This window comes from Vitis vinifera, chromosome 14, assembly GCF_030704535.1.
Source record: "Vitis vinifera cultivar Pinot Noir 40024 chromosome 14, ASM3070453v1".
NCBI classification, from domain to species: Eukaryota; Viridiplantae; Streptophyta; class Magnoliopsida; order Vitales; family Vitaceae; genus Vitis; species Vitis vinifera.
Window position 1 is genome coordinate 24,940,066 of NC_081818.1, and position 17,515 is coordinate 24,957,580.

Genomic DNA, 17,515 nt, shown 5'->3' on the forward strand with positions numbered 1-17,515 from the left:
ATCCATTATGCTTGTGGAAGCATCCTTGGTATTTCCTCTTAGCATATTTGAAACAACTCAAAATGATTTTTAGGGAAGGGGTGGTAGCCTCACTTGGGACAACCTAAGGGTATGAGCTATGATAGGACATAGGCAGACCCAAGGCACGCCAAGCCTCTAAATAGATAAGTGCAAGGCACCGTTAGGCCTTGAACACACTTAAGTGCACGATGGCTTAGGCAAGACATAGGAGCATGGACACAAAGCCTTGAATAGAGCATGATACATGTTGAATGTGGGCTATGTGGCCGAGATGACATGAGATGCAGGCAATTTGGTGCATGAGTTGCATGTGAGCAATGCTATGTGCATGTGCCTTGGGCATGACTAAGGTCATGAGACCTAACATGCGATGAAAGGCTTTGATACTAAGCAAGGGTTATCTTGGTGAGGCACACTTGTGCATGTGAGTGCATTACATGCAAGACATGTGGGGTTTGTTAGTTGAAACATGTAGACACAAGGGTTGGTTGGTTGAAAAGATTCTATTGGTACATTAGGGTATATAATTTAAGTTGGCAATTTTGTTCCATTTATTCTAGCATAAAAGTTTTCTACATAATGTGTTTTACTTTCCTTTGAAGATTCAAAGCTATGCATCATCAACTAGATAAACAAAAGTAAATATAGAAAGATTTGAGAAAGACTAATAGGATTTATATAAGGCTCATAGTATATTAAAGTTTGTTTAAAAAAAGAAATTGAAAAAAAAGGTTTTTTAAATGTTTTTTTTTTTAAATTACCAAATATAAATACCTTAGATTAATTTTCCATAATTAGATTAATTTAACCATTGTAATTGGATTTATTTTGAAAACTCTAATTTGAGTCCACTAGGTATTTGTATCCTATAAATATCTTGCCTAAAAAAAGTTTTTGGGTTGATGGCAACCTTGGAGAAAACCCAATTAGCTTTTGTGTTCCCTAAGTCATTTTTGTAGATTTACAAATTGGGAGTTATTTATCCATTTTAATCAAATAACCCAAAAAAGTATCTCACAAAAAACCAAATATTCAACTACACAAAAGTCTTTAAATTGAAAGGTCAACAAAAAATGAATTTTTTTTTTTTTTTTTAAAAAAAGGAGGTATCCAAACACCTAAATAACTCTATAGTGCCTTAATAATGCAAAATTACCTCATAATGCTTAGCAAGTTTCATGATACTAGAGGGGAAAAATATACCAATTTATTTTACACAGTCACAAGAATTGAACTTAAAAATTTCTAGTTTCTCATCAATAAGGGAAACACATTAAAAGTCTATCTGTAATATTAGCACATGACAATGGAGTAACTTACAGCTATACTGAACAAATGGTCAAGAGAAAAAGGCAAAAATAATATATATTTGAAAAAAGAAAGAATAAAAAGATATGCTAGCTCCAGACAGGACATGAGAACCAGTTGACCAGTGTTTGTAACTTTGTATGAACAGAGGCACTCTTACTTACATCCAGTCTTGCATGGCAGTCAGACAACATTTTACCAGAAGATTAGATCAAATGACAGAAATAAACCTTATCAAGGCAACAAAAAGAATTTGTTTCCCATTGAAAGTCACAATCCACTGTTGCAGCTGCTTACAGTTACCAACTTATCAAAGTGAAACTTGAGTTGTCCATCACTTTCAGTCCAGTTTTGATGTTTTTTCCTCTTGTTGCTGCTCCTTGGGCTGCGCAGGGAAGTATTTTATACCAACAAGATCGCCAACTCGGCTGATAACCTGACAAAAGAAACTGTTTAAGTGTGTAACCATGGATGGAGCACACCCATTAAAAGACTCATAACCATGGATCCGAAACAAGAGCAACACAATTTCTGAAAGATTGGATCAATCTTCATTGTTTTTGCATCCATAGTAGAACATACTGACCAAGGTAATTAGTCAATCATGTTTATCTCTGCATAGGAATGGATTATGCAAAAAGAACCAATATGCAACCATGGTGCTATCCATCCTTTTTCTGTGTGTGATGAAACTTCCTCAAAAGGAAATGACATACAGGGAATAAATGACAAGCAATGGTAAGAATATACTTTGAGGAGAACATAAGGGATGGCCCGAAAAAAGAATACATTTAAATCAAATTACCTCCAAGCCTTTAATCAGGTCTTCTTTGGTATGAGATGCAGATATGCAGATACGTGCCCTTGCTAACAGTAGTGGGGTGGCTGGAAAAGCAGACATTACAACGGCCACCTGTAACAGCACCATTGACTTTGATAAAAAGCCATGAAATGAGAATAAACTGTGCCATTTGAAGGACAGGTCATATAGACATGAGCTAAAAGTCCAGAATGGAATAATCATAGTTATAGGACACGTGCATGTCTTGATGGACTCACATTTTGCTTGAGGCACTCTCGCGAGAAGGCAGGAATTTTGCCAGGATTATAAAGCATTATTGGCATCACTGGAGAGTCATTATCCCCAAGAACCTCAAAACCCATGCTCTGCAGTTCTGACCTGAAAAAGTTGCTATTCTCACGTATTTGTGCAAGTTTTTGGGCTCCTACATGGACACAAGAGCACTAAAATCAAAAACAATTAAAGCAATGGAGAGTCTGAAACCTAAAGATTCAAGAATAGAAGTTAAAACCAAGCATGACAGAAGATTTATTTATCCTACCTCTACAAGAACCATCCTCTCCAAGAATAACCTTTATAGCAGAGATAATTTGTTGCACAGCTGGTGGTGACATTGAAGTTGCATAAAGATGAGCAGGGGAAGTGTGTTTCAAGTATTGAATGAGCTCCTGAAGATTCCAACAGAAGTTTCAACTATAATAAATGCAAATCAAAGTACATAATAAAGTTTACCTACTTGAATCCTGACATTTTCAGGAAAGGACAACTCATTAAAAAAATGGATGCAGCATTAGTGATAAAGTTCAGCGCTGTGATGCAGCCAATGCATGCATAACAAGATTCAGTACCAAGTGAAAAAATACATTCCATAAATATAGTAAAACGAGGTCTAGAAATGTTTAGCCAAATAATGTTCAGTTTCATTAGTTGCATACAAACATAGACTTGATGACTCATAACTGCATAATGAGGGAAAAATCAAACTATAAAGGTGTTTCAAGTCAACTTGGTATTTAGACAACACCCATAACCAACCAAATGGATCAATGTCCTTGTAGGCCAAATACACAGTAAGGGAAACACAGATCCTTCTCTTTAACATCAAAATACTTGATGTCCTGTGACTTAATGTGGCTTTTCCATAAAGTTGTCAACTAACTTTGTTCTTTCAGTTCAATTTATTTGAAAGGGAAAAAAATTAATAGCAGAATTAAAAGGTGTATATCAAGCCCATAGAATGTTCTCCTGATTTACATTCCATGTCATTGACACCCAATCCCTGGAGATGGAACCAAGTGAGCCATTCAGAATCCATATCTTATCTCCTTGTTGAAGGGCATTCTCAAGTGGTCATAAGCTATGTCCTAGGGAAGAATGAAGCCTCTTTCTATTTGTGGAAATTAATCCTGGAAATCAAAGGTCTTCAAAGGAATATATTAGTGTCATTTATGCAGGGAAGCAAATTAAGGGGCTGATAAATTAGCAGGGACAAACTATTCAATTAACAGGTTAAAATTTAGGATAAGTGTATTATTTCCAACAACCTTTTGTGGGAAGACTTGTGTGGAGCATCCTTATAAAGATGTATTCATTAGCATTCCTTAGAATATTGCCTTTTTCCACACACACCCACACACACATATATATATATATATATATATATATATCACAGTCAACTGAGGGCAGTTGCAAAAACAAACCTTTGATCCTGCAATATAGCCACCACATGATCCAAATGATTTAGTAAATGTTCCCATCAGGATATCCACATCAGCAGGATCCACTCCTAAGAGCTCACAAACACCTCTTCCTGTTTTCCCAACTGCACCTATGCTGTGGGCCTCATCCAAATAGGAATATGCCTACAACAGGGTTGAATGTAGTGAATGCTCAAAAGAGAGGGGGGGGGGGCGGAAAGGAAAGAGACAAAGAGAACTATTCACATAGAAAAAGCAACGAAAATATTTCTTTCTTACATATGCATGCATACATACATACATTATATATATAAACATGAAGCAAAAGAAAAAAGGGAAAAAGAGAGAAAAAGGAATGAATTTTTTTTTTTTTTTTTGTGTTATGCTCATTTCTATATATTCAGTGGCCAAAAGTTATATTTTATTTTCTCATTTGTCATTTTCAGAAAATAATCAACTTCAAGGAAAGGTCACTTCTAATAATGTTCATTATATTTTTAACAGTGTGAACTTCACAGAACAACATGATAGCATACTGAGTTACAGAGGCTACATCTCGGCACAACCTTATATTTTTTACATATTGCTATTATCTCAGGAAGTTTGCAAAGATCCCCTTCCATGCTGTATATTCCCTCCACAACAACTATGATCTTCTTCCAAGGTCTATGCGTCCTGGGCTGTCCTTCAGCAATTTGTTCTCTCAAAACTTCCTCCAAATGAGAGGGTGCTGGAAGCAAAATGGCAATAAAGAAACAAAGCATGGAAAATATTTCAATTAAATTCCAAAGAGTATGTGCATTCAGGAAAACCAAGCAGAAAATTAATGCAGTTTCCAAGTGGTCAGTCCATTATGTATCATTGCCATTATGCATCATTTTTGCCATTATGTATCATTTTTACTCGAGTTACTAACATGGTTCTGAAGGAAAACTTATTGCCATTATGTATCATTTTTGCTTGATTTGCATTTTTCCATTATATGGATAAGATATAAACATTGCTTGCAACTCCTATTACATACAAGTGGTTTGATCAACACGAAGTGTGAGACATTTCTGTAGCTCGTCACTTCAAGCTAAGCTTAGGCAAGCTAATACTTAGCTTGGTGGTAGGGATCATATATTCCTCAGAAATTTTAAAGTTTCCAATTATATAGAGTAGTATCACTAGAGCTTATGATATTTCTAGATATTAGATCTTCACCTACAAAATAAAAAGCATCAATGTACTCTTGTGTAGTGCAATACAGACTGGTAAATCTTTCCCTTTACAATGTCACCACTCTTTCAAACAAAATGCAAAACGGCATATCCACCAAAACTATGCAACTATTTTCATTAGCCCCAAACCATTCTTTTTCCCCCAATCAAAGCCAACATAACTGCTTGTCCTTGCTCCCCTTGCTTGTTTGACATTTGCAAGTTGAACAAACAGATGAAGCTGCTCAATAAGAGGTCAAGCAATTACCGAATCAAGCTTTAACTCAAGCCAGATTTAACTGCCCTCTAGCTAAGACACCTTATAGGCATCATATTTTTAAAAAGTAAAAACCATATATGCCACATCAAGACTTACTATTATGTTGGAAAACACGAATAGTAGCTCCAGATCCTCGAGCACCATTCACAATGGAGCTATGATTCAAGGAATCACTAATAATTAAGCCTCCCTGTAAACAGAAATAACAAGCCAAAACATTCACATTCAAGGATTAGTGACACAAAGCTTCTAAGCCACGTGAACCCTTGTTATGAAGTGCTCTTATTAGTTAACTGTACAAACCTTACTAATCAGAACTGGAAGGATGGCAGAGTTTGTCACGTAGCCCATTCCAAACACTATAGCAGCTGGTTTTCCAACAAAATTTGCGACATACTTTTCCAATTCATTATGCATCATTATTGTGCCTGATAGATGAAATGTGTCAGTAGAAATTTAAATAGACGAATAACTAAGCATATGTATTTTAAAAATAATACACATACCACCATCAGCCCGGCTACTACAGGTGCTTGGTGAAAATTTCTTCAATGATTCAATTACACGTGGCGTGCAGTATTCATCCGATGCAGCAAAGCCAAGGTAGTTGTATGATCCCAAGTTAAGGCATCGACTGATATTGCTAGTTCGTCTGCATGAAATCGATTAGTTGATAGATACTAAAAATTTATGAGTTTTAGCTTACACTGGAGAATGTAAATCAGGGCAACCATAAATCATTGTGCACCATATTCAGACCCTTAAAGTTTGCTAGTTTTTCCATCCTATGATAATGTTATGGCTGCAAATCCTAAAAATTTTATTGTGTGGCAAAAAATGAAGTCAAGCAAATAAATAAACAGATAAGAAACTAACTTCAACCAAAAATAAGAGAAAACTAAATACTCCTTATAAGACAAGGCTAAGTATCTGATGCAAAAAGGGAACCTTACTTCAATGTCTTGTTATTGTCATTGGAGTTACGTTCGATCACATCTAACCAAGCATCAGGAGCACTTGATATTGGTCTTCCAAAGCAGTCCTGTCAATGGAAAGATCAATATGAAAAATCACATTTATGTGGATAATTCAATGGGAACAAATGCACATAAACATGAAATTTTATAAATATCCAAGCAATAGAGAAATGTAAGGCATGTGCTTCTAGGAGGATGCAGCTCAATAGGATTGCAATTGCTTAACTAGATGGGTGGCAGGCATTAATTGATGATGATAAATGGCAAAAATAACTTCTATATGATCATTTCATATCAAAATTGCAGAAGGAGGGGTAACTTTTTTCTGAAATATCCTAAAAACTAGCATGTAACCATTGCACAAAAATTAACAAATTTAAAGAATTACTATGTTGCCAAGAATAAGCCATTGCACAAAATCCTTCTCTTTATGATGCAATAACTTTTGCTCTAGCTTTTCCCACTTAAAAATGATGATGCATCATGAAAACATTGCCCAAGTCATGTCCCAACCGGGCACATGAATCAGCAAAGTTTGACCTAGATGCCTTTACTAGATTGGTTATATATACAGGAAGTTGAAAGAAAATAAATTTCCAAAACTTTTTCCTTGCTCTAAACAATGAATGATAAGTAGGGAGGTTTTGAATGGGGGACATACAACAAAACAATCTTTCATAATCCCTATGAGGTTACAACACCAAAAAATTGGAAGATTTTTAAATCAATACCACCCCATGGGGATAATTTTTGCATTATTCATGCATTCATATCCCATTTTCACTTCAAAAAAATAACATTACTTATGCATCAATCCTCAACAACTGTGGGGGTAAAAAATAAGTTCCTCAGTGGATGGATTGATGCAGGATAGTGAAGGATACTTGAGTACGACAATCTTTATGGTAATTTCCCATTCATTTAGAATGAAAGGTAACTAGTGCAATCTTTATGGTAACATTTCTCCATGATATCTAAGAATCCTCCTTTGACCCCATCATCCTACACACCCAAACCAAAGCTTGACCCTCATTTTTTCTCTTGCTTTTAATTGCAGCTTATAGGGCTCTCAACTTCATCACAACCATCATTTGGAAAACTTTGCAACAATTGTCATATTCTTTTCCTAGGTTTTTGTGTTCCAGTGGATTAAATTTTGAAATTCTTCCGGTGAAAGATCATAAGAATTGCCAATTGGTAAAATACACGTGGCTTGATACTAATATTTCCTAAATTTGAAAAAGATAAAATATGACAATTTATCTCATTAAGAGGGGAAAAAGAACAGTGAAAATGAAAAGAATACAGATCAATTAGAATTATAGTAGATTTTCTGTAACCCTATCTCCCCCCTTCACTCGAATTCAACCCTCCGTGAAATCTTGAATGTCAAAAGCTCTACCATATAGTGGTTTAAAAGGGTGTGACTATAATTGTGAGCTGCAGGCTACTGACAAAGGTATTATGAAGTATCAGTTTTCATGGTTCTATATAGAATAATGAAAATGATGAACAGAACCATTGGTGGGGGTAAATTCCCATCCATTTCTAGCAATAATCGAACTGAACTGTTCCATTGAGTAACCCTTTATTGCACTAGCAATGATGAACACGTTGAAATTCTTATATTGCTTAAAGTTTCAGGTCATCCCATATTAGAAACCGTTTTTCAGGATCAAATGTCAGAATCAACTCTAATCGAAAATCATCAACCTCAAAAATTCCATTGCAATTACCATAACGAGAATGATTAAACAGTGACAACAACAATAAGTACCTGAATACGAAGATATAGGCGTCGCTTATAGAAATCTTCAAATCCCAAGCAAATTGGTGCGTACCCCTGCTTTAGCATGGAAAAAGCAACAATTAAGTGTGAAGAATTAACTACGCACGCAGACGCAGACACAAGAAAAGCCATAACAAAATACAAGTAGAAGAAACAAGAGACCTGAAGATTGTTGGAGCGAAACCAGTCCAAAATTTTGCGGAAGAGGTCCCTGATTTGGCCGAAGACGAAGAGTAAGCCATAGCTGAAGTAGGTGGTTAAAGCAGTTACATATGGAACTGCGATCATTTGGATTTTTGTGCTGTGCTTGATGTTAGAGTCGACGGTTTTGCAGTAGAGAAGGTGGAATTAGAGAAGACTTGAGGCGGCTGCCTGGTGGATACATGGAAGAGGTTAGTTATCCAAACGCGTCATTGTCGAAGTTTGTCATTTGGCTGAAGACTTGGGAGTAACGGTGAGACCCGGAATCCAATTCGAATCTTCTGTTTTCCACTAAATTGCCGGATTCGCTGGAGGGAAACTTCCCACCGGCTGCTGGGCCCAACAAACTTCACGTTGGGCCTCTTGGGAGGCCTTTTTCCGTTGACGCATGGACGACACAAAATTATACCACCTCTTCCTTTTTTCTCTCTCTCACGAGGAATGGAATAAAATAAAAATAATAATAAAAAGGGTGTGTTTGATAATTGTTTTGGATAATAATTTTCTATTCTTAAAAATTAAAAAAAAATATAAACATGTTTAATAATAAAAAATAAACCGTCTTCAAATAATATTTTTTAGTTATTTTTTTTGTTTTCCTATAATTATTTTAAAAAATAATTATATAAACATGTAAAATAATTAAAAATAAAATCATAGGTATAAAAATTATTTTTAAAACACATTTTAAAATATTAAAAATAGATTAAAGACATTTTAAGCTTCCAAACAAACTTTTATTCAACAAAACATCAAAAAATAATTTTCAAAAACCGTTTTTCATAAACAAGCCCTTAACTATTAAATTCATATCCATCACATTTGAAAGTAATGACCAAAATAAATGTTTGAAACGTGGCTAAGTTGCTAAATATCACCAACTTACTTTCTAATGTGATCAAATTATAATAACTAAATCAAGTTACATTTCAAATGTGATAAATAACTTTTTGAGCATGAATTTCTTATTTTTCATGTGACCATAAGGAAATTGATAAACTTTTCAAATTATTTTTCCAAAATATAGGCTAAAGGGCCTTGATATTACATAACACTAAAATTAGTTCTTTCAAATTGTAGGATAAAGAGCTTTAATTTAGCATGAAATTAAAAAATTATATTGAAGCTATGTTGCATGGAAGGAGTATTAAAAATCATAGTCAATATAGTCTAAGGTGATGTTTGTTTTTTTTACTTAATTTTAAATAGAACTTTAATGCTTAATAGTGTTAAGTATTAGACAATTTGTTTTTGTAATGTTTTATTTTTATTAAGCATTAAAAGGTAAAGAAAAATCAGTATGTCATTTTTTCTATTTATAAAAAAGTAAAATATTTTGACTTTTTCTATTCAGTAAAAAATTCATAATAAGTTATGAAAAAATAGAAAAATAAATGACATAAAGTCTAAAAATAAATTACTTTCAGCAAAAAGCTAAAAAAAATAAATACATTTTAATAGTGAAATCAATTCTCGCAATGAAATGAAAAAAAAAAAAATTGTATACATGTCCTTGAGTTATTATTATGAATTTTTAGGTCAAATAAAATGGTTTGTATTCTACACTACACATAGGAAGTGATTAGGGTTATAACTAATATGGTCTTCTCCCATTGTGTCAATCTCAAATTTATGATATTGAAGGGTCTAGAGCTTATTCCTATTACAAAATTGAGAATATTTGAACATATTTTCTTTTAAATATTATTTAAAAAAATAGTTGTTTAAGATGAAAATTCAAAATTATAATACTTTTTAGTTTTTACCACTTGTTTTTATTTTTGTATAGAATTTTTATTCTTAAAAAAATAATTTATTTTTAATATTAAAATTTTTTATATTGAATTCCCCTGAAAAAACGAGTTCATTTTTGCACTAAGTACATATTTTCAAAAGCTAAATTACAGTGGATGTTTGGTAGACTAACTTAATAATTTAAAGTGACTTAATAATTTAATTTAAATTATTAAATAATTTAAATATGTTTGGCAAAATAACTTAATAGTGTGATTTAAAAGTAAAAAACAAATTTAAGTAATAAATAAAAACAATTAATTTATTTTTAAATCCACATATTACCTTTACCTTTATTTGTAATAATTATTTTCGCCATCTTTTTTACTATTTTATAACTTCTATTATTATTTGATTTTCTTTGTTTTAATTATAATTTATGAATAATATATTAATTTGTTGATTTAAAATAAATTTTATTAAATAATTTTAATATTTTTTTAAAATTAAATAATAAGTTTTAAGGTAATAATTTAAATGTAATTTAACTTAAAATTAATTTAAGTTATTAAGTTTTATTAATTATAATCTAAAAGTACGTAGATCGTGGAATTATTTTTAATGGTATAGTTTTTTAAAATTTAAATTGGGGCAAAAAAAGCCCCTTTGGGCCTTGACATCTCTTGACAAAGAAGAAGGGTCAAGAAAGAAATACCGCAAAATAGGAGGGTATCGCGACAAAAAGCAATAAGCAAATGGAGAGAGGCTGACACGAAGACAAAGCCCTAACTCTCAACTGGTTCGGTAGTGCCTCTTCTGTCTTTCGTACCAAGTGGTATCGGAGGACGCTCAACAACTTTCATCTTGAAGCGAAGCTTTGGAGAACAATCGATGGTGGAGGTGAAGGACCACGAAGAACCTGCATTGCATGCGAAGCGGAAACCTGATCTCAGTTGTGTAGAAGACAAGGAGGACGATTCTAAGAAGCAAAAACTTGAAATTTCTGACAATAATTCCTCGGTTGTTGAAGACGAATTTGATGCAGACGAAGGGGAGTCAGATTCGGACGAAGAAGAGGAGGAAGAGGACTCTGGAAGCGAGGAAGGCGATGATTCTGAGCAGTCCAATGACAAGGCCAAGGCCAAGGCCAAGGTTATTGATCGTAAGGGAAAGGGGATCTTGGTGGAAGACAAGGGAAAAGGGAAATTGATAGAAGAAGAAGAAGAAGAAGATGATTCGAGTGATGGTGCGGCTCAATCTGATGACGATAGCGATCTTTCGGAAGATCCTCTTGCAGAGGTTGATTTGGATAATATTCTTCCGACCAGGACCCGTAGGCGAGTGGTTCAGCCTGGAGTTTATTTGGCTAATGATCTTCCGGAAGGGGAAGATAGTGATGATAGTGATGCATAAGTTGAGGAAGGTTAGCAAAGTCTGTAATTCTGATTCAGTTTATACTTTGTTGAAATTCTGCTAATTTATTGTTCCGGTAAACACTGGTAATGTTGAGAACATTTTGTGACTCAGTTCAGATATTAGTGGTTTTCTCATTTTTGGTTCATCTGGGATTGTATTTTATTGTCAATATTTTGGTTCCATCATTTTCTGCTCTCATAATGTGTAGTTAGATAATACTAGTTAAAAATATGAACAAAATGCAATTGTGAACGATTTAGCTGCTAATTGCATTGTTGCTTGAAATCCATGGAAAGCTTGAAAAAATCCAAATGAATGTGAGCAAACAAATGAAACAACAGGCAAGATTTGATTTGGTCGGGTTGCTTGGTTTATATTGCTTGGTTTATATGGGAAATAACTTCCATTGCATTTATTAATACTTTCATCGTATTGTCAATTACTCACGCAGACCTAAAAATCGAGTTTACAAAATAATTAATTTACATACAGAAGTTATCTTTTGCTTAGGATTTTTAGAAGGGATGGCCCACTTTGAGGCTCATATTTTGCCCCCTTTGAGGCTCATATTTTGCCCCCATATATTGGATTAATTGATGTTGACATAAACATATCATTACTATAAATGCCAAACATGATTGGTAATTTCTCTTAATAATTTTGAATTACTTTTAGGGAAACACATAAATAGAGTCATATCAGATAAAGATGTAGAAAATGATAACATATGAATAGTTTGGGTCAGTTGTTTTTTTGTTTTTTTTTTTTTTTTTTTGATAGGTAAGTTTAGGTCAGTTGTAGTTTGGGAAATCCTTAACCTAGACTTCACTCAATCTTAGTGTTAGAGATAAAAAAAAAATGCTCTTTTCTTCTCCCCATTCCTCTTTATATAGATTTTAATACAACCTGTTGCTAGAATGTGGGAAACTCTTTCCTAAACAATCTCTAAAAAGGGCACGTGTTATCCTTACCAGTAACTCTACATTTAGCATGTCCTATTTACACTTGATGTGCAGGTCCCGCTTGTCAAAATTCTCGTGTGGACATTAGCTCCCTTCTTGTGACAAGTTGAAGAATGGCATAGGTCACACATTGGGAAAATTCTTGGTCTAGACATTAGCTCCTTTGTTATGCCAAGTTGAAGGATGTTTCACTAGTAAACCATGAGACATAGCTGATGGATTTATTTCACAATTGTTAGGTTCATCCTTTATGCCTATGAGGGGTTACCACACTGCTCCCCTCTCACTAGCATGACATCTGTCACACATCTAGCGGTGACTCAAGTCACATTCATACTCTCAAGGCATGTAAGAGGCTTGCCTCAAAGCGCAGCTACCCGATATTACACAGTTGTCACTATTGAGAAAGTGCACCCTTCTCAAAAAAATTTCATGACATACCATAACATTGTCACCACCACCACCCCTCCCCTTACTCTCCCCCTGGAGCCAATGTGCCATCATTGGGGGCCCTATAATCAACCCATTGGCACCCAATTGTCACTTGAAGGTCATAAAAGGAAGCTCCGATGGTGGGTTGGGCCTTTTCTTCTTCCTCTACCTCATTTCTATTGCAAACACCGTTAGCGCCCTTAGTTGAACTAGTGCCACCTTTTTCTTGGTATATATATATATATTTAATAGGCAAATGGGAAAAAAATGTATTAGTAGCGCCTAAAGGGAGGCATAGCAAAGTACACACAAAGTATACAAAATGCCCATTGGCAACAAAGGAAAGAAACAAAAAGACCCCTCCCCTTACTCTAGGCTCAATCAATCTACAAAATCTAAAATAGACATTGTATGATCCTCTATATGCTACCTAGCCCAATTCCCAAAGGTATACAAAAAGGCAGATTTGATTGCTTGGTCAGACTGCTCAACATCATTAAAAGTCCTTCCATTCCTCTCCTTCCAAAGAGTCCAAAACAAACATAAGGGAGCCATCATCCACGTTTTTTTTCCATTTTTTCCTCATGAAAGAGCCATGCCAACTCAACAAGTTCCCTCTCATTGAAGAATGCATAACCCACTGTACTCCAAAAATAGAAAGAATCAAGTACCATACCATTTTGCTTGGTAGTGTTCATTCTTGTTTGCACACAAAAGTCTCTTTCATCTTTTGATTTGCTCACATCCTTTGATTTTCCTCACTGTTTTTCCCTTTCATCCTTTAATTTTATTTGGCCTTTAGATTCCCTTCATTTTTGTGATAATATCTTTTTATTTCTTAGCTATTCTTTTGTCTATCCATCTACTTTTTCCTTCTTCTTTATCATGGCGACTCCTCGCAACTTAGATACCCTATAGGCTATGTTCCATTTCCATTTTAATGTTGATAAGAGGGTACATGTCCAACTACTTCTCCTCTCTGAAGATCCAGCCTTTGACACAAACAACCACAGTAAGATAACCCTCCAACATTCCAATTTCCTGGTAGGATTGAGGTTACCTTTTCCATCCTCAATTATACCCCTTTAAATCTGCGCTAATGTCATCGGGTTACTCACTGAATGCCTAGTACTCAACTATCAACACAACCTAGATGTTGGCTTAGAAGAGATCTTATTTCTGTATATCTTGAAGAAGATAGAGAAGGAAAACACCTACTTCCTCTGTCCTCAGAAAAGGTCTCATTCTGTGTTCTTAATCTTCCCGACTGCAATAAAGGTCAGGAGAATGGATTTGTTGAAGTAACAGGGGATTGGGAGTTTGACTCTAGAGATGAGGAGAAGTTGTGGGAGGAGCCAAGAACTTTTGGCTGGCTAGGTAGGTCTTACCTATCTATCAAGTGCCTAATCTTCTCACTTTATTATTTTCATGATGGTATGCTTACATAGCTGATGGATATGTAGAGGAATGCGAATGTTTTTTCAGCCAAATTGAGAATGGGTATGTCAAAGTACTGATTGCAGCTCTTGAAAAGCCTGGAAGAGAGGAGGGTTTACCCTTGCAAAGGACCTTGATTAACAAAGCTTTGGGACATTGTCCGCCCACCAACTCTGCAAACTTTGAGTCCCAATAGATCCCATGTCATCAAAAGCAACTTCAGGAAACCTCTGTTGTCAACTACTAGAAGATTAAAGTAGAGTCCTAGTAGTTAGCATACTAGTTGTAACTGATATGATTATTTCAATTGGCACAAATAAAATCGAAAAGAGGATCATACTTTTGTGAATTGAGTTAGGGTGTATTTAGAGGATCATACTTTGTCTATGATTGCTTTTATAGAGTGACTGTTTGTCTAGTTAGGGAAAAGGTTTTTTGTCTTCTTTTTGCCTAGTTTTGGGAGTGATTTGTTTGTATACTTTATGTGTACTGTTTTCATCATTTCTAGGTGTTTCTAATACAAGGTCTTATTTACCTATCTAAAAAATAAAATAAAATGGAAAAGTGAAGAATAGGGGAAGAGAACCTCATTTTATCCACTTCTTTTTTGAAAAGAGTTTTTTGTATATTGTAACTCTAGTTATAAAGGATGCTTTTCCACTTCCACCATTTTTCTTTTATCTTATTATTAGGAGAATTTTTTGTCTCCTACCATTTGGCATCATCTATGGGAATGATATAAAAGGTCATCACCATCAAAGCATCAGATCAAGGATGCATCAACTGTTGAGCTTTTCTTCCATGATGGAATCTATTTCGCATGGGTATACATTCCTCAATTGTAACAAACACAATCTCACTACATCTTATCGGATAAGGACTTCAAAGTTTGACAAGAAAGCATCTTCCATTTTATTTTTAATTTCTTTGGATACATGATTTTCATTGAAAAGATAGATTTATAAAGATTAGTTTGAAATTTGACTAATAAAACTTTTGGTAAGAGCTCAATGTAAAACCTGACTAATCCTTTAATCAATTTTTTGATTGGTTGGGCTATAGATGAGGGTGGGTGGTGGGTTTTGTTACCCTTTTTTTTGTAGATTCTTCTGTTTGGTGATTGCTGTATACCTTCTGTATGCTTTGGATCACCCTTTGGGTGCACTTTCCTTGTTATTCAATATAATCTTTTTTACCTATCAAAAAAAGAAAAAATGTAAAACTAACTGAGAGATAGCTTAAATATACTTGCAAAAAATATATAAAAAGTATACTAAATATATTTTAACATAGAATCATAAAAAGAAATTATGGGCTGATGTGAAGGTATAATACAAATGGATTCAAAGTTCATTCAACTTAAATATACCAAGAGCAAAGGTGATCTAAGAAGATGGTCAACCATAGGGAGTGTATGAGAAGTTGTGAACCAGAAGTAATCCTTGTCACTTGTCTTATACTTGAGTTGTCTACTCAACTCAAGCAAAGCTCAACCAGTGTGATGGCACCGTGCAACTCGTGTTCTTTGCAGCTCCAGCAAAATGCCCAGCAGTCCACCCTAACAACCTTGGGAAGTTTGGAATTTTCAAGATAGGTGGAAACACTAGAGAGCAAAAAGATGGTGAAGTTGAGGCGGGAGTGAAAATGACTCAACAAAAGTGAAACATTTGAAGCGAGTAGCTTGTCTTAAGACAGTTTTACTTATAAAATTATCCCATTTTGTGACTGCTCATTTCCTGCTGAAAAGTGTGATCTTGGTTGTAACTGGTGGTGGGTTGACTATGTTTTGTGCCCTTTAGAGACAGTTACAGTCTTTATTAATTGGTAGTTCAAGTTGGATTTCTATTTGTAAGGGCTTTATAGGTTTCCAAGGAAAGGAAGGCAATACAAAGTGCACAAGTAGTCTTTCATTTTTCCAAGTTCACAAGCAGTTATTAATCCCTTTAGACAGGCAAGTGGTGGCTGACTGTCTGTTAGAAAAGCAGGCATTAGGCAATTTTCTTGGAGATAAATATTACAGAGAAGGCATACTGTAGCCTCAAGTTTAGTCAGGAATGCCACTGGTTCTCACAATTGGATTAAGTTTGCAGCATCTGTATTACTTTGGCCAATACAGAACATTGTTTATCCCACTCTGGAGTCAAACATCTACCAGCCTAAAAAAAACCTTTGGTGGTCTTGAGTAAGATTTGCGTCCTTTGGATGGTGCAGAGTGATGATTCTTCTGGCTAACTTTGAGGCTCAAACATTTAACTGTCTTCTACAACTGTTGCTATTGCTAGTGGTATTTTCTAGCATTTCAATGAATATCCCCATGTGCACATGCATAAGCAACACCCCTTAACCACCAGTTTGGCTAGATATAATCTAGCTTTCTTTGGTGGCAAGAGGCCAGGATGGGGAAACAGGTGTTTCCAAGTTCAATTCCACATAAAAGGAGAAACAAAGAAGGCAAAAAAGAAGTAAATATTACATATCAACCCCACCCCAAAAAAAATCTAGTTTTGAGTCTCCCATGATTGTTTGATCACCTCTGCTGCGCGAGTTTTTTCCCTTTCTGGTTCATGTCTCTGGAATGCACCCTGAGTTTGTCACTTGAACAAGCTATTCTTCTGTGTTGTGGTCAGGTACATGAGTCCTAGAACATGTGAACATGGTTGAATTGTGAAAAGAATCCAATTTTCTTTGTTGCCACCAAGTAAAGTTAACCTTGTATGTAGCGTCTTTCTAAATGATATTTGACTCATCTTGGAATATCGATGACATGCCAACAAATCCGAGAAAATGTTCCTGGGAACTTCTGGTGAACTTGGAATTATATTTCTCTTCAATTGTTAAATAGGTCTGATGCATGTTTTTGACCACTAGGTTGCCCAATGCATCCCATACTCTGGGATTGTTGTACCATATGCTGGAATATGTTGTTTATCTTGGCCGGTTAGTCATGATGGGAATTTCAATTCAGTTCATTTCTCTATGCAGATACTTCTTTAGATTGGGAAGAGATGATCAATTGTTTCAATATGGTTCAAGCACCTGTATCAGGTTGATCAGCAATCTTAGTGCTTTAACTTCTAACAAAGATGAGATAACCTGAATTGTATTAGATACCAGGCTTGAGATGAAGAGTTTGTTGTTTCTGGGATTGTGTAGGGTTTTCTGAGAACCTAGTTGTGAAGGATGGTGTACTGATTTCAGCATATTGTTTGTGGATTTTGTTGGACTTGGAAGAATAGTTCACTATTTTTTTTTGTCTC

General features: G+C 34.9%; 2 protein-coding genes across 3 annotated transcripts; one reads left to right on the forward strand and one right to left on the reverse strand.

Annotated features, from left to right (window-relative positions):
• Window positions 1-1,357: 1,357 nt before the first annotated feature.
• Window positions 1,358-8,551, reverse strand: LOC100249818 (long chain base biosynthesis protein 2a). 2 transcript variants are annotated; one of them, XM_002275432.4, is made up of 12 exons: window positions 8,239-8,551; window positions 8,065-8,130; window positions 6,264-6,352; window positions 5,817-5,962; window positions 5,614-5,738; window positions 5,407-5,500; window positions 4,395-4,558; window positions 3,832-3,993; window positions 2,673-2,799; window positions 2,389-2,555; window positions 2,135-2,242; window positions 1,358-1,765 (listed from the first exon to the last, which is right to left on the reverse strand). In XM_002275432.4, the coding sequence occupies exons 1-12, from the start codon at window positions 8,362-8,364 to the stop codon at window positions 1,670-1,672; spliced, it is 1,470 nt and encodes a 489-aa protein (XP_002275468.1). In that variant the 5' UTR covers window positions 8,365-8,551; the 3' UTR covers window positions 1,358-1,669. The 2 variants fall into 2 exon arrangements, with proteins under 2 accessions (XP_002275468.1, XP_010660694.1); XM_010662392.3 differs by having other exon boundaries at window positions 8,065-8,133; window positions 8,239-8,498.
• A 2,158-nt stretch (window positions 8,552-10,709) lies between these two features.
• Window positions 10,710-17,515, forward strand: LOC100258381 (uncharacterized). Its single transcript, XM_002275074.5, has 2 exons — window positions 10,710-11,434; window positions 17,241-17,515. The coding sequence occupies exon 1, from the start codon at window positions 10,903-10,905 to the stop codon at window positions 11,422-11,424; it is 522 nt and encodes a 173-aa protein (XP_002275110.1). The 5' UTR covers window positions 10,710-10,902; the 3' UTR covers window positions 11,425-11,434; window positions 17,241-17,515.

What these genes read in the sequence shown, in the direction of transcription:
- LOC100249818 (XM_010662392.3), bottom strand. Translation starts at nt 8,364, where the DNA reads ATGATCGCAGTTCCATATGTAACTGCTTTAACCACCTACTTCAGCTAT. An exon ending in GACAATAACAAGACATTGAA is followed by an intron (nt 5,963 to 6,263) that starts GTAAGGTTCCCT and finishes GATTTCATGCAG; the next exon opens with ACGAACTAGCAATATCAGTC. An exon ending in TCGTGTTTTCCAACATAATA is followed by an intron (nt 4,559 to 5,406) that starts GTAAGTCTTGAT and finishes TTTTGCTTCCAG; the next exon opens with CACCCTCTCATTTGGAGGAA.
- LOC100258381 (XM_002275074.5), top strand. Translation starts at nt 10,903, where the DNA reads ATGGTGGAGGTGAAGGACCACGAAGAACCTGCATTGCATGCGAAGCGG.